The sequence below is a fragment of the Rhinolophus sinicus genome, linkage group LG12 (genome assembly GCF_036562045.2).
Source record: "Rhinolophus sinicus isolate RSC01 linkage group LG12, ASM3656204v1, whole genome shotgun sequence".
Lineage (NCBI taxonomy): Eukaryota > Metazoa > Chordata > Mammalia > Chiroptera > Rhinolophidae > Rhinolophus > Rhinolophus sinicus.
Window position 1 is genome coordinate 1352357 of NC_133761.1, and position 15682 is coordinate 1368038.

General features: G+C 56.3%; 1 protein-coding gene across 19 annotated transcripts in view; it reads left to right on the forward strand.

Annotated features, from left to right (window-relative positions):
* The window catches only part of TSNARE1 (t-SNARE domain containing 1), a 99606-nt gene that overhangs the window by 69211 nt on the left and 14713 nt on the right, over nt 1-15682 (forward strand). For 15 of the 19 annotated variants that reach the window (XM_074316992.1, XM_074316991.1, XM_074316990.1 and 12 more), the window contains one exon: nt 870-2103. The exons of the other annotated variants lie outside the window; for them this stretch is intronic. In XM_074316992.1, coding sequence (XP_074173093.1) covers nt 870-1436 — 567 coding nt within the window. In that variant the 3' untranslated portion in view covers nt 1437-2103. Of the gene's footprint in view, nt 1-869; nt 2104-15682 lie in introns of those variants that run through there. 19 annotated transcript variants of the gene reach the window in all.

Sequence of the window (15682 nt, forward strand, 5' to 3'; positions counted from 1 at the left end):
TGCTTGGTGGATGGGTGGATGCTCACGCAAACAGGGTGCCGGGATGGACAGATGGATGGGTGGATAGACGGGTGGATGGATGGAAGGGTTGGAAAGGTATACACGGGTGGGTGGATGGATGGATGGAGGCACAGGTAAATAGATGAACAGATGGATGATGGATGGGTGGGTGGATGGGTGAGTGGATGACGGACGGATGGATAGATGGAGGGTTGGGTGGATGGACAGAAGCATGGGTAATTGGCCGAACAGGTGGGTTGAGGATGGGTGGCTGAGAGACGAACAAATAGATGGGTGGATAGATGATGAGTGGGTGGATGGAGGGAGGCGTGGGTAAATAGGTGGATGGACGGATGAAAGGAAGGAGGACGAAAGGAGGGGGGGAGATGGATAGATGGAGGAAAGATGGATGATTGATGAACAAATGCATGGGCAGAGAGATGGGATGAGAGAGTGAGTATGTATAGACAGATGGACAGAGGATGGTGGATAGAAAACGGCCAGCTTGGGTGGATGGGTGTGGATGGAGGTGTGGATGGGTGGATGGGCGTGGATGGATGTGTGGATGGGTGGATGGGCGTGGATGGATGTGTGGATGGGTGGATGGATACATACATGGCCGCATGCGGCTGCCCCAGGACCTAGGAATCGTCAGGTAGAGGTTTCAGTCTCAGCATCATTGGAGTAGGTCTTTCACCCGCTGAGTGTTAGTTTCCTAATCAGGGTGGTGCTGCCCACTGCAGGGGGCACTAGGACACCCGAACAGTGAGCGTGTAGAGGGCCTTGTACAGGTGGCAGTCCTAGCAGCCCTCTGGTGCCGCCCCAGCCCTGGCCTGTGAAGGCTCATGTTTCCTGTCTCCTTCTGCCAGCCGATGAGGAGGACGAGGCCCCCAGCTGCCTGTGGCTGCCCCTGCGGACTGTGGATGGGCCCAGCCTGCCCGAACCTGACTCCCTGGACCTCCGAGGAGCCTTCCCCGCACCCACCTCCTCGCTCTCCCCACCTGCCTCGCCCGCCTCGGCCCCTCTGGCAGCCACGATCCCGGGGGCCTTTCGGCCTTCTCCACCCTCCTCTGTACCACCCCAGCCCTCTGGGAGGCCCATGGTGGCCGAGGCCTCCGAGTTTGAGCGGCGGCTGCTGGACTCCCATCGGCGTCAGGGCGCCCTGCTCTCCTCCTGGTCCCAGCAGCAGAGCGCGCTCTTGGCCCAGCAGAACCTGCTGCTGCAGCGGCTGGCGGAGCAGAGCCAGAGGCTGGCCGACGGCATGGAGGCCCTCAACCGGACCCTCGAGAGGCTGGTGGAGGCCTGCCCGGCCCCCAGAGCCTCGCCCACGGTTCAGGACGGCATCCCTGCTGGTGGAGGCGCCCATGGACCTGACCAAGGCTCCCGGGGAAGCCCCCAGGGCCCCCCCACGGGCCTGGAGGTCTTCTCAGGGATGATCCTGAAGGTGGAGGAGGAGCTTTAGGGTCAGGGCCACGGTGGAGTGCGACTCCAGTCTTCAGAGGCGGGGCCTTGACAGAACCAGAAAGGACACAGGACATCCACCTGTGGCTGCCCCTTCTGTTGCCATGGTCCCTGGGGCTTGGTGTTGTGCAGAGAAGGGCTCTGAGAGCCAGTCGTCTGGGGGACCAGGCAGAGTTCTACTCAGGGACAGTACAGCTGGGATGGCAGAGGGTCGCTAGCAGGGGGCGAGCCAGCACGTACAGACAGCCAGCAGCGGGCAGAGTGGCGGGGAGAAGCACACGGGGGCAGTACCCCCAGACTGCCCCCTTAGGGTTGGGCCCTAGAAATGTGGCTGGGCTGGCTGTCAAGAAGGCCCCCTGACTGTCCCGAGTGACTCCTGGAAGCCCCTCCTTCATGGGCGTGTGTGGACTCACAGGGGCTGGGCTTCTGGGTTGGCTTGACTTTGGCCCAGGGAATCAACCACGTCGCAAATATGGCCCGTCTCTACTGTTATATGTCTGTTGTATGAGACTTGTATGCACATATGTTCCTTGGTACTGTGTGGGGGGTGCCCTTTTGTACCTGTTGATTTTTTTCTGTTTTTTTGTTTGTTTTACAAAAAGTATTTTTCTTATTTAAGCATAAAATGACCAAAAAAAGGCAGTAATGGTGATGGTAGTGCTGCTGGTGAGTAAAAGAGCTGGAACCAGTGCTTTTCTCCCGGTGGCGCAGAGGGCTGGGCTGGGCTCTGAAGAAGGTGCTTTGACAGAAGCCATAAAGGTGATTGGGCAGAAATCAGTGAGGCTGGTGGAGCAGGCGGGTGGGGAGGAGGGGCTGGCAGAGTCCAAGCAGAGGGAACCAAGGGCAAGGTTGGGGAAGAGCGACCCCACCCCAGCCTTGGGGCCAAGGAGTAGCGTGGGTACATCCTGGTCTGTTTGTCTCCACAGCCTGGCATGTCCTTTGCCCTTTGAGGTCTGAGTCCGGTGCTGCCAGATGCGGACGGCCGGGCAAGAGCATGGCTGGGACAGGGTGCCTGTCATTTGGGCTGTGGGTCGGGGGTGCACCGAGGAGCCCAGGCTGCAGGCAGGGAGAGCAAGGGCATTGGCTGGCCTCAGAGGAGGTGCTCATGCAAGGAGGGGGACCCACACTTGGTCCAGGAGTGCCCGTCACACCTGGGGCTCTGGAAGCTCCTTCTCTGGGATGTCTGTGGGGAGGGGGGGTGACCTGGAGATCCTTTAGGAATGAGGCTGTGATTTGGGTTTAAACAGGAGCCGGTCAGAGTTTGAGCTTTTGAGGAAAGAAGGTCTTAGTGAGCATATGTGGTGCAGACAGCTAGGAAGATGGACGGGGTTCCAGCTGCAGCCAAGCCTGCAGCCAGCCTCAGTCTGGACTTCTGTAACTGTCCACAGGCAGCCTAGGTTTTGAACCAAATGACCAGGAGGGGATGGACCTGGGGAGGACATGGCAGGAGAGAAGGGCTCATCTCACATCAACGAGAACGGCAGCTGGAAAGCGGCGAGGTGACACCTACAGCGTTTTGACAGAATAACCATCAACGCGGAATCCTGCGCCCAACAAAACCATCTTTCAAGAACAAAGACAAAATGGAGACATTTCCATACAAGTGAAAGCTTTGAGGGTTTGCCACCAAGAGACTCACTGAAGGACCTTCTGAAGGGCGGGTTCAGAAGGAGGAGAAGGGTGCTGAAGGAAGACCGTGTTCGAGGCAGTGATGCGGCCGGATCCGGCCAGTGACTGTGCAGTAGTTCCACCATTTTATGGTAAATAACAATTGTGAACATAATGTCTAATTTGTGGGGTTCCATTTTCAGAAAGGACAGAAAAACCACCAACGGTGACAGTGTATTATTTGGGAAGAGCTGTGAAAGTATTTTGAGCTACTATTATTTGCAGGGAAATTAAATATTGGTCAAGTTTAGCATCTGTTAATAACTATACATGGTAAAAAAAAAACAAGGGTCCCTTCATCAAAATTAAAAACGTATGCTCTGCAAAGGCCCTGTTTAGGGGATGAAAAGACAAGCTACTTACTGAAAAAATTTGAAAATGACATGTCTGACACAGGACTTGTATCCTGACTGTATCAAGAGCTCTCTAAACCCAACAATAAGAAAACAGACAGTTCAGTTAGAAAAGAGGCAAAAGATTTGAGCAGATACTTCCCTGAGTTATAGATCGCAGCTAAGCGCCCGGAAAGGTGTTCGGCATGACTGGCCACGAGGGAAATGCACATAAAATGAGATCCCAGCGCATGCCTACTAGACTGGCTAGAACAAGAGACACAAGGACAGGGAGAGACTGCACCATCCCCACACGCTGGTGGGAATGCAAAATGGACAACGGTTTGCTATTTTCTTAAAAAGTTAAACATGCACTTATCATACGTCCCCACCATTGCAGGCCTGGGCATTTCTCCTCGAGGAATAAAATACCTGTATGTGGGTGTTCATGGTATCTTTATTTGTAATAAGCCCCAAATTGGAACTAACACAGGTATCCTTCAGCAGGTGAGTGGTTAAACAGCGGGGCATCCGCATCATGGGCTACTGCTCAGCAGTGTAGACGGACTGACAGCCTGGAGGCTGCTAAGGGCATTTTGCTGAGTGGAAAAGCCAGTTTCAAAGGTCACAGCTGTATGATTCCCCACGCGTAACATTCTCAAGATGATGAAATTATGAAGATGGGAAACAGACGGATGGTTGCTAGGGGTTCGGGAGGTGGGGCTGGTGGGGTACAGCGCGAGGGAGCCCCTTGTGGTGATGGAGCAGTTCTGCATCCGATCGCCGGTGGTTTCAGGCGTCTGTGTGGTAAAATCTCTCATAGAACTAGACACACACAGACAAGAAACGAGTTTAAAAAAAACAATAAATTTTAATGCAAGGGTAACGTCTAAAAGTAGTGTTAGAGTATATAACTTCCAAACCAGTGAAAATGGAATAAGACTACAGTTATGCAAAAAAAAGAAAAAAAGAAAATTGAATAAAAAAGGAAGGGGCAAAAATGAGAAGCAAAAGTAACACGGAAGGAAAATAGGACAAATAGAAAACAGGAGGCAAGCTTTTGGAACCATGTCCAGTCAGCCAATTAATGTGCGTAGATTAAAAGAGCCCATTGAATGTCAAGGATGGGCAGATTGGAAGAAACAAAGTATCCCTTTGCCATTTACAAGAGATGCATTAAACCGTAAGGACGTGGAAACCGTGACAGACATGCCAGTGAGAAACTGCCAACGAAAGCTGGGGTGGTAGTATCAACTCAGACAAAACGGACTTTAAGACAAAGACGTATATGTATAAATATGAAAAAGAGCGTTACTCCGGAACAGCTTCAGCTCACAAAAATCCTCAACTTGTGTTCACCCAATAAAATAGCTTACATAAAATAAAAAAGGCAACAGTTTCTGTCCTGCAGAAGGAGTCCATTGTGACAGCAGAAGGTTCCAACCTGGGGCACACAGACAAGAAATTAGTGACAGCAGATTTCCAAGCAAGAGGCACTTGATTTACTGGACACTTACAGAAGAAACAGGACACTTATTCTCCTCCAGGACGCCTGCGTGGTCACAGATTTTGACTGAATTGTGTTGTAAAGCCAGTGTCACCAAACTTCGAAGAATCCGTAATACGTAAAACACTGCAGTTATCAGAAAATGCAATTAGAAAAATTTAATCGTGAGATATCAGGAGCAAAAAAATAAAAAGTTCCTTGTATGTGGAGATTTAAAACAGTTTCATTCAGACGTCAGGGAAGAAACCATTAATGGATATGTTAAAAAGCCATAATTGAATCATAATGAAAATACTGCGCATCAAAGTCTGTGAACTACTTCGAAGGAAATTAATAGCCTTAAATGCTTATACAACAAAAGACTGAAAATTAATGTTTTAAGATATTAAAAAGACATTAAATAAAAGTAAAAGGACTCCGGAATAAACCTAGAGAAATTAGAAAAAGATTGTAGGGACGCGAGTGGAATTCACTAACTTACAATAGAGTCTCCACTCATGGTTCTTTGGAAGGCCCATGAAAACAGACGAACTACTGCTAAGATTGATCTGGGAGGAAAAGAGCAGGCATTCCAAAATAATAAGAGAATTCTGGGAGCAATGTTATGCCAATAATTTGGAAACTTAGGGGACAATGGACAGCACTGACTCGAGACTCAGTAGAGCCTGTCAATAGTTCTGTGGCCGTTAAAAAAATTGAGTTGGTAACAAGGGCCCTTTCTAGAGTGAAAACACCAAACCAGGTGGTCTTTGAAGTGTATTCTACCCAACTGTCAAGGAAGAAGTCCAGTTTGACACAAGCCTTTTCTAGAGAACAGAGAAAGGGGACATTCCTTCTGTCTCATGACATTGGATGTGGTCGTCCTGAAACATTAGCGAGCCGCTGTGTCATGTGACTGGCCTTTCTGGAGCTTGTGTTTTAGCTGGAAGACCAGAAAATGATCGACCTTCAGTGGAATAATGGTCCCCACACCCCGCAGGGCTGCTGTGAGGTGGGACGGGACGATGTTGAATGTAGACGGCTCACTGCCACCCCGGCCCGGCCCTCTCCCCATGTTAATGCATTTGGTTACCACGGGGCCTGTGGCTGGAACTGTGGAATCATCTTCAGGAGGCAGCAGAAGTCAGTGATGCCCCATTCTGGCCCCCAGCAGGTGTTCAATCACTATTGGCCTCCTTTCCGCCCTGCTTTCCCGCATCCTACATGCTGGGTCCCTCTAGGTCTTTGCTGAAATACATTCCTCAGAGAGGGTTCCGTGGCCTTCTCTCCCTGCCAGCTGACACTCCCTGTAAGGATTTGTCTTCCTGGGCTCTGTCTGTCCCTCCCAGGTCGGTAGGAAGCTCCCGGAGGCAGGGCTCTGTGCTAGGCACAGCGGGGGCTTGGCCTACTGGGTGGGTGAGGTTAGGAGATGCAGAAGCGTCTCCAGTGGGTGTGGGCCTGGGTTTGCAGGCCAGGAGGCTGGGGGCAGATGGTGGCCTGAGGCCTTGGGCTTCTGAGCTAATCCAGGTCCGGCAAAGGGCAGGACTATTGAAGAACCCAACTGGCTGAGGGGCCTAGAAAGCACGGGAGACCAGGAGAAAGGGCCTTTGGGTGGAGGGAAAGGCGAGTAGGGAAACGGATGGGACGTGTGCCCGCCTTCAGAAGCCTGAGGGCACTTGGTCAGGGGTCCCCCTGGGAAGGTGTGTGGGGCTTGGAGACTGCAGGCCAGGTTTCCTCTGGCACCAACCTGTGACGCACCGCCAGGCACCGCAGGGGAGGGTATAGTGGTCAGTGTTCCTAGTGACAGGATGTTTAATTTGGAGGGGCCCGTTCCAGGTAATTTGGGCGGAGGGCCTGCTGCCCTGGCCAGGCTGGAGGCCAAGTCGGTTGGGAACCTGCTTGAGCAACATAAGAGTGATGCGGGCAGGGAGGGGGGGCTGCCTTTTTCGTTTGGAGGCCGCGCAGGTTAAATACGCAGCAATTGGACTTGCTGAGGCCTGAGCGCACGACGCCCGTTGCAGCCCGGAGGACCTCGTTTTCATGATCGAACCCTTATAGATTCACTCCCCCATCTGCTGAGAAATGTAAATGGGACTTGTGTCTCAGGTGCCAGGAGGGACAGCTGGTGGGGACATGGGGACGGAGGGGGTGACCCTGCATGTGCTTGGGCCCCAGAACCGTGCCCGTTCCGTCCACAGTGCTCGGTGCCCGCTCACTGGTCCTGCTGGGAGTGAACAATAACCGTGGGCAAAGATTTCAGTCAGCCTGCTGGGGTTTAATAAATCACAGGCTCGATGCTTCCTGGTGGGAGCGAGGTGTGAGGGTCCCGGCACGTGAGGGAAGGGCCTGGGGACGCTTTCCTGCCACGTCAGCATAAAACAGTCGGGGCTGAGCCCGCTTCTGCCCCAGGTGCCCCCTCGTCAGACAAGGCCCCCTGCCCCCCCTCAGCCCTCATCTGCCCCACAGTGCCCTTTAATCAGGGCAGCTGCTGATTAAGTGGGCCTGGGTTCACGGCCAGCATGGCCACGGCCCAGCTTCATCGTGATTTTTGGGGGGTGGCCCCCCTCGCCCAGGACATGCCTGCTATCCGGGCTGGCTGTGGGTGCAGACTCGGCTCGGGTGTGCTAAGCGTGCAGGCACGTGGCTCCAGTGGCTCTGGCTGCAGGTGGGCGACACAGCCGTACCCTTGTGCAGCTCACACCCAGGCTGAGCGAGGACGGGCACTGAGCTGTGTGGGCCCTCGGCCCCTCGCGGGCAGGGCCCCACCATCCTTTCTTTATCCCTGAAGACGTCTCTGCTCAGAGCGGGAATGGGGCCTGCCCTGGGAGCGGCTGTGGAGTGCTGGCTGTGACCCCTCATCCGTTTTCTTTCTGCTGGTGGGCGGCAGCTCAGGGGCTGCTGTGCTGTTTGGGAGGCTGCTCTTCCCGCCTCATGCCCAGCCCCCAGCATCCCTTTCAGCCCGAATCTGATTTCTGAAAACCCCACTGCCCCCCAAGAAGCCTTTCTACGCACCTGGCTGGCCCCCCATCCAGCAAGTGAGCCACTCCCACCTCTGTGCTCCCAACACTGCCCCAGGGGCAGGCAAGCAAGCCTCACGTGCACACACACACGCGCACACACACATGCACACACAAGCTCACCTTTGCTCTGCATGCATGCTCACACCCGTGTGGACCAGCACTCAGCGGTCAGCCCGCCCTGGGGAGCACAGGCGCTCCCAGCTGTGAGATGACCAGCCCCCATTTCTCCTCCCTCAGCCCTTTCCAAACCAGTCTAGGCCGACTTGATGTATCCTCCATCGTGGCCTGGCCCACAGTGCTGGGCTTTAATCAGCCATTCTCTGTGGCATTTTCTCCCAGGCCTCAAGGACACCTCTGACCCTGGTCTATAAAACAGGAGTGGCACAGCTACCCCAAGCTGCCCGCTACCCCACAGCCCAGCCGCCAGAGCCCAGCTGGCCTCCCACACCCAAAGTGAGCGCCATGAGGGGAGGGAGGGGCCTCTGGCCACACGTCCAGCCACCCAAGCTGTTGCCACACAGGCCCCGTCCGGGTGGCCCTTCAGAGGAGCCCAGGCCTACTCACAGTGTGCCTGGACTCTCACCTTGGGGGGCGGCCTCCAGGCTCCCCTCCAGCCAGGCCTCCTCCTAGGCTGAGTGCTTCAGTGGCAGGCTGAGCTTTGGAGCTCAGGACCAGCAGGGCAGCTGTCCAGCCCTCCTGAGCCTGGGACACAGGGCAGGCGGATGGGAGCGGTGGGGCTGGGGGCGCCCTGCTGCAAGATGGTGGCATGAAGGCAGGAGAAGGTTCCCAAAGGCTCTTGGCTGGGCAGACAGCTGCCAGCCTGCTCCCGGAGACAGCGCCTGGCTTCCTGCCCGGCCCAGGTGTCTAGACTCAGCAGGCCAGCTGTGCAGGGTGCCCTAGGCTCAGTGAGCTCCTGCCCAGCCTCTCTGCAGGAGCACGCACCTCCCCCTGCCCCTGCCCTGTCCAGCTCTGCGTGCTGTAACCCCTGGCTACTCCTGAGAGAGGAGGTGCCTTGCCTAAGGTCACCCCAAGTGGGGGCTGGGCTGAGAGTGGGGAATTGCCTCCTTCAGAGAGAGGTGACGAGGGGACACCACACCACGGGGTGACTGGGGGATGGGTGTGTGCGTGGGAAGGTCCCTTTCAAGGTAGAAACAATGCAGTTTTAAAATGGTGAGGGATTGGGGCTCATTTTCAGCAGCTGTATGCAAATTGCATGCAAATGAGCCTGTTTTCCTTTAGGTTCAGAGAAACAGTGTTCTAGAGAACCAAGTCAGCCCAGCATCTCGTCCTCATTCAGAGCAAGAATCTCCTTCAGAAAAGGAGCTGAGGAGGGATGGCCATTCTGCTGTTTATTTAGCACATGAGGACGGTCCCTGAGTCAGAGATTGAGTTCTGCTCCCCGCTCTGCCAGTGACAACTTGTGTACGATTCTGAGCGCAGTGCTGAATCTCTGCTCCTCATTTTCCTTTTTTATAAAATACACACCAGTAATGCCTTAGAGACTTGCACGTGAAACACTTAGCACAATGCTTGTTCTGATGATGGTGGTGATGGTGGGTCCTCCATACCAGGCACAATACAAGGCACTGGGAGAACGAAGAGAAAATGTATCTGTGTTTGAGATGCTCATGAGGTGGGGCCAGTATCCCAACCTGTGTTCTTACCCTCCAGACACTGGAGGCCTGAGCCCCTGAGAGCGCCACTGTTCATGCCCCCCCACTGCCTCCTCTCCTGTCAGTGCTGACAGCGTGCAGCCGTAGGGTAGCTACGATGTTGGTTTGCAGACCTTCCTTCCTGGAGCCCCCACTGTACCAGGAAGGCTGTGCTGACAGGGAAGGATGAGACGTAGTCCTGGCTCTAGAGTAGCCGCCGCTCTCCCCCTGTGGCGCGCATCCCACCGCTCAGGACTGCACGCTGTCCTTCAGGTCTGTAGCCCTGCAGGACCCCGCACCACCCTCTGTGCAGCAGAGCCCCCACCCCCCGTCTTCCTTGTGCCTTAGGAGCCTGCCTTCCCCCGGCCTCTGCTCCCTCAGGGTGGGCACAGTCTGCCTCTCCCTGCCATCCTGGCAGTTGGCACGGGGCTGAGCAGAAAGCACATGCCCAGGACCTGCCAGAAGGCGTGGCTCGGCCCCCAGAGCTTCCCACGGGGCAGTGCTGGGCATGAGGTGCGAGCTACAGCACCGACAGTCCCGAGTGTGACCCAGTCCCTGTTTCACTGTCATGCCAACTCGGCCCTCCGTGGAGGGTTGTTTTGTAGATGTGGGACTGAAACGAGACAAGCTTGCACTTGCTCCCAATCATGCAGCTGGCAAGTGGCGGAGCCAGACTTTGAATCCAGGTCTCTGATGCCCTGGTCCACCCAGGTCCTCCAGTCTTCTACGGGGCCAGCCAGTCAGGGAGAGGCAGGTGTTCTCCTGGAGGGACCGGCTGCAGGAGAAGCCACACAGAGATGGCAGAGACACACAGTGCACACGGTCCCATGGGGCAGCCCACCCCCACCCACGGTGCACAGAGCAGGGTTCTGGGCTTTCTGGAAGCTCAGAGAATATTTGGTGTGTTTGGCACCTCAAGCTGGTCTGGAGAGGGGTGGTGAGCTGGGCTGGGCAGGCTGCTTCCTTTGGGGCCCGTGGGGGTCGGCTCGTCAGTATAGGCTGATGGGCAGGGTGGGGTGAGGGAGAGGGCTTTCGGGCCAGGACGCAGGGCATGCCGGGCACTGGGGAAGCCAGCTGCAGCCCCAAGGCTTGGAGCACGGCGGAATCCAGTTGGCTGAGCCCTGCCTTTTGTGAACACATACAGATTGGTTTCATTGAAAAGCCTGAGCACTGCCAGACCCTCGGAACCAGGGCCCATGGCTCTCCTGCCAAGATGGAGGGGAGAGGGAGACAGAATTTTATTGCTCTCTCAATGAAAAGCCAGGAATATTTGCATGGAATTGATTTCTGTCTTCTGAAAAAGGCTCAGCTCTTCCCGCAGCCTTGCTGTCCTGATACAGCCCCAGGTCTGAGGGGGTCTGGAGGCGACATGAATGAGTGATGTCCTGAGACCTCCCACCTCCCTGTCCCTGTGCTGTGACCAGGTTGTTCGTGTCACTGCTCTCACCCCAGCTGTGTCACACGAACAAGGTCATACCCAGTGGTGGCTGGGCAGGTGCCCTAGTTGTCTGGCTTCAAAGCCCTTCCTGCCTGCCTCTGAGTCTATTGCTCCCTGCCCAGTGCAGCCTCTGTGAAATGCCACCTGCCCTGGGAGGCACTGCATCTGGTCCGAGGCCCCTCGTCTGTGTGAGTGGTCAGATGCCATCCTGTAGGGCAGGAGGGCAGGGCCTCGTGTCCCAGCTGTGTGTGCCCTCACACCGGGGCAGGACCTGGTAGAGAACAGGTCTGCCCATGTGTTACTCAGCTGAGCCTCATGCCTGTCCGACTAGGGGGCAGGGCAGGAAGCAATGTGTCCATCCTACAGCTGAAACAGCTGAGGTGCAGGCTGGTCAGGGGGCTTGCCCAGTGTGAAGAGGGGCTGAGGCCCAGAGATGCACAGTGACTTGACCTGGGTCACACAGGGTAAAACCCTGGTACCTGGTGCTTGGCCGGCCCTCCCCTCACCTCCTGCTCCCAATGCATTATTAATCTGGCCTTCTTTAGGAGACAGAACAGCGTGTCTGTTTACCTCTTGACAGCAGAAAGGGAAAACAAGAAAATAAGACCAAACTAATCACCCAGACATCAAACAAGCTTGCTCTCAAATGTGTGCTCTGTAGATAGAAGGGTGTGATGCACAGTGGTGCTGCCCCTCCGAGGAGACACAAAAGGATGTGAACTATCTCCTGACGGGTGACAGTTCACAGGGCCTGATGGGTGCTTCCCGAGGGCAGGGGCATGAGGCAGATCTGCCCGGGATGGACAGGGTGTGTGTGCCCTCATTGGACAGACTGTGGCTGCCTTGAGCTGCTCCCATTCACGGGGTGTGTGGGAACGTGGACGGGAAGGCGTGAGCAGGAGAACCCACACTTAACACCTTTAAGCCTCCTTTCTTGATTGTAGCTTTTTGAGGGGTTTGGCTTCTCCCTTTGAGCCCCAACTGAAGGGAATTGCCACCTCTGAGAGAAGCCCCTACGCAGGTGTCTTTGGATGAGGTCCCTGTGACAAGGGCGCAGAGTCTGAAGAGCAGAGGTCTGACCGCAGATGGGGGTGGGAATCTGGATCTGGTCCCAGTCGACTTGTACGTGACCCATCACTCACCTTCGGCCTAATTCTGGGCGTTTTCAGGCCCCTTCTTTAAATGGGCACCCTGTGCACGGAGGGACGTCCAGGCCTGAGCGTCAGAACCACGGACAGCGCCCGGGGTTGGTGCTCTCAAAGGGGGAGGGTGGCCGGCCGCTGCGTCATCCTTCAGGGAGCCCTGTGCCCTCCACTGCTGGATGCAGACCTCAGGCCTAGGGAGCAGTGATTCGCCCTGCTCACCGCGCAGGGCACGGGAGGGCAGGCACCGTCACTCAGGAGGGCTCTGGGGGGCCTGCACGTCTCCCACGCCAGCCTCGCCAGCTGGGCACATCACAGATGTGGAGGCCACGGTCAGGCTGGCTCCCCTGCCCGCCATGAGTGTCCAGCAAGGCTGGGCCTCCCTCACACACATGCAGGGTCCCAGCCACACTGACACTTTGCTCTGCGACGCCCCTGGTCCTTAGCCACCGCGGCAGCAACAGCCAACGAGGGCTCATTCCTGACGCTGTTGACAGACCCATGAAAGATTCTGGAGGAAAAACAAAAGCAGAGGGGACGTCTGCGATCCCAGGATTGTTAAACTGTCCCAGATGCTTTCACAGGAGCCAGCCTTCCAGCGCGCTGACGAGGCCGGGAACTTTGATGGTTGTTCCTCTTCCTGCTGGCCCCGCCGCCTTGGTTGTCTGCCTGGAGGGGACCCTGACGTGGTGCATGAGCAGGGATGGTGTCACGGCACCCACTGCTCGAAACCTTAGCACCGCGATGGGCCTGCCTTGCTTCTCCTCTAAGGGCGGGAGGCTCATTATAGCACGATTTTTAGCTGATGAAGAGCTCCCTCAGGCCCCCCAAATTTGCATTTTCCCCTCAAAATGCTCTTGCCGCTGGCAGAAGAATGGATGTGATATTGGAGAGACACACGTGGCTGTAAGCGTGAGGTTACCATGTGGGTTTTATTAACTGGGCACAGCCGCCAGCCTTGGCACCCGCGGTCCCCATGTGGCAATGGCCACAGAGGCGTGCTGTCCACATGAAGGTGGGAGCGGAACCTCGGAGGCTGCGAGGACCGCACAGCAGGGTAGCGGTGGGATCGAGCGTCGCAGTCCCCCCATGGCCATCAGCTCAGGCTGTTTGCCTGCAGGAACAAATGGCCCGATGTCTCAGGTTGGTTTTGGCTTGTGTTGCATGTTGTTTGTAGTGAGTTGGAGGTGGCTCCTGTGCCTTGTTGGCTCTGGAACCTTGCCCGGCTTCTGGCAGAGACCAGAGTGGTGGTGGAAGCATCTCACGAGGGCTCTGAACGTGTCTGCTTGGAAGTAGTACGACACTTCTGCTCACTGCCTTGACCAAAGCTTCTCCCGAGCCAGTCCCGGTGCAGCTGAGCTGCCCTGTGGTCCTGCAGGGAGGGGGGAGAGGCTCCCTGAGAAGGGCCGTGGGGGTCTCTGAACACTGTTGAACGTGGCCGCCAGCCCTGGCTCCCATCCTCCCCTCCTCTCCTGGCCTCTGCCCAGGCCCTGCCCTGCTTGGGGGTCTGGGAAATCGCCACCCTGCTCCTCCATTCCCTGGACTGGTTCCCCTCCTAGGAGCAGCTGGCTCCCAGGTCATGGAGGAGCCCCAGGCCCCCACCCCACACACTGACCTCAGTGCCCCTCCAGGTGTGGGCATTCGCGCTCTTGCCCACTGGGCCTGTCCTGCCCAGCTGCTCTGTCCGCCCGCGGGAGGAGACGGCCTGGCTCAGGGCCTCCGTGCACTGCCCCATCCTAGAGGCCCAGGGCTTCCTTCCCCTGGGGTTTGGAGAGCACACGGGGGCCCTGAGCCTCCCTGCAGCTCTCCCCTGGAGCCTGCTCCCAAACTTGTCCAGTTGGAGCTTCCACCTCTGGGTCAGGTGGGTCCTCGGGCTCTGGAGGAGCCCCTGCCTCCTGCCCTGCCTCCAGGCTCGGGGCTTAGCCGAGGCACTTGGCCCAGGGCTGGCGTCTGTGCTTGTCGAGGGGAGAGCTGCGTGTGCAGGGCCCTGTCTGGCGGCAGCTGCTCCTGGCACCCGGGCACAAATGCACGATTGTTGGAGGAGTGAAGGCTCGGCTGGGCGGATGGATGAGTGTGTGTGGTGGCCACTTTAGGCGGCAGGCTTTGTGACATCCTCGCTGCTCCTGTGCCCAGACACGCCAGGCGTGCTGGCACGCAGCAGGTGCTCCCACAAGTTGGCAGAAATGCTTGGGGAGAGGGGAGCGTTGTATTGAGAAACAGCCGGGCTCTGCCGCGTGCGGACGTCTTCTCACTTACTGAATCAGTGAGCCCCAGGGATAGCCCAGGCTCCCTGTAGGAGACAGCAAGGCTCCGCGTGGCTAAGCGGCCTTCCCAAAGTCACACTTGATGGGAACCCAGTCTGCTGGTCGCTGCTGAGGGCCGGGCTGCCTTCCTCCCCTGAGGACGAATGAAGAAGCCAGGACTGTGCCCAGAGTCAGTTGGGGGGAGGGGGGGAGGAGGGAAAGGGGTACGCCAGGCAGACAATGGGCGAAGCTTTGGAAGATGGCTCTTGACTCTTGCTCTGGAGACAGCTGGGGCTGGGACAGGGGACCCAGCAGCTGGAGCAGCCCAAGAGGTGGGACCTGACGGGCCGTGGAAAGGGCCGCTGGACCATCGGCAGGCAGTGTGAAGCTTTGGAGGGCCTCTGGTGGGAAGCCCAGCCCTGCCACGTGTGGGGTGCCGGTGTGAGCTGTGGGTGGGCAAGGCAGTCCTCTCAGTGCTGGCCAGCAGTGGACATCCCTCTGGGACCTTTACGGGACAGGGACTGGAAGCTGAGCGTGGGAGCAGGTGGTGTCGGGGTGTCAGAATTGCACGCAGTCACGCAGCATCATACGATGAAGGGAGCTGGGGGGTCCGTGTGTCGGGCGCTCAGAGCAGTAGGTTCAGGCCCCCTGCCCACACGGTAAAGTCCTGTCACTGTTAAAGGACATGCATCCATGGAGCCCTCGCTCATCTAAGTTGTCATTTTCATGATCTTTTTCCAGTATGTTCCTGACCCAAGGTTGTATATAACATATATTTATGACACAAAGTGTAACCATGTGATGAACTTCCATTAAGCGCCTCTTAACTTGACGCCCGAGATTCTCGCCGTGCACCTGTGTGGGGGCTCAGCCCATCCCCTCTGCATTCACCCCCAGGGAGCCTCTCCCCGAAATTTCATGTCTGTGCTTCCCTTGCTTTCATATAGTTTACAGCAGTTTTTGTATTATTGTATACAGACCCTGTTGGTAAAATGTGTTGATTGCTAAACAATATATTGTTTAGTTTGGCTTTTTTTAGCCCTACAAAATCAAGCTGCGGTATTTACATTCTCCCTCGACTTGCTGCTTCTCATTCCGCGTCCTTTCCAGGACTTACCCACATGCTCAGGCATAGCTGTGGTTCAGATTTCCCACTGGTGCATACAATTGCATAGCACGAACGTATCATAATTTATGTATCCTTTCTCTCAACGGGGACGGAGAGTGCTCCCAGCTTTTT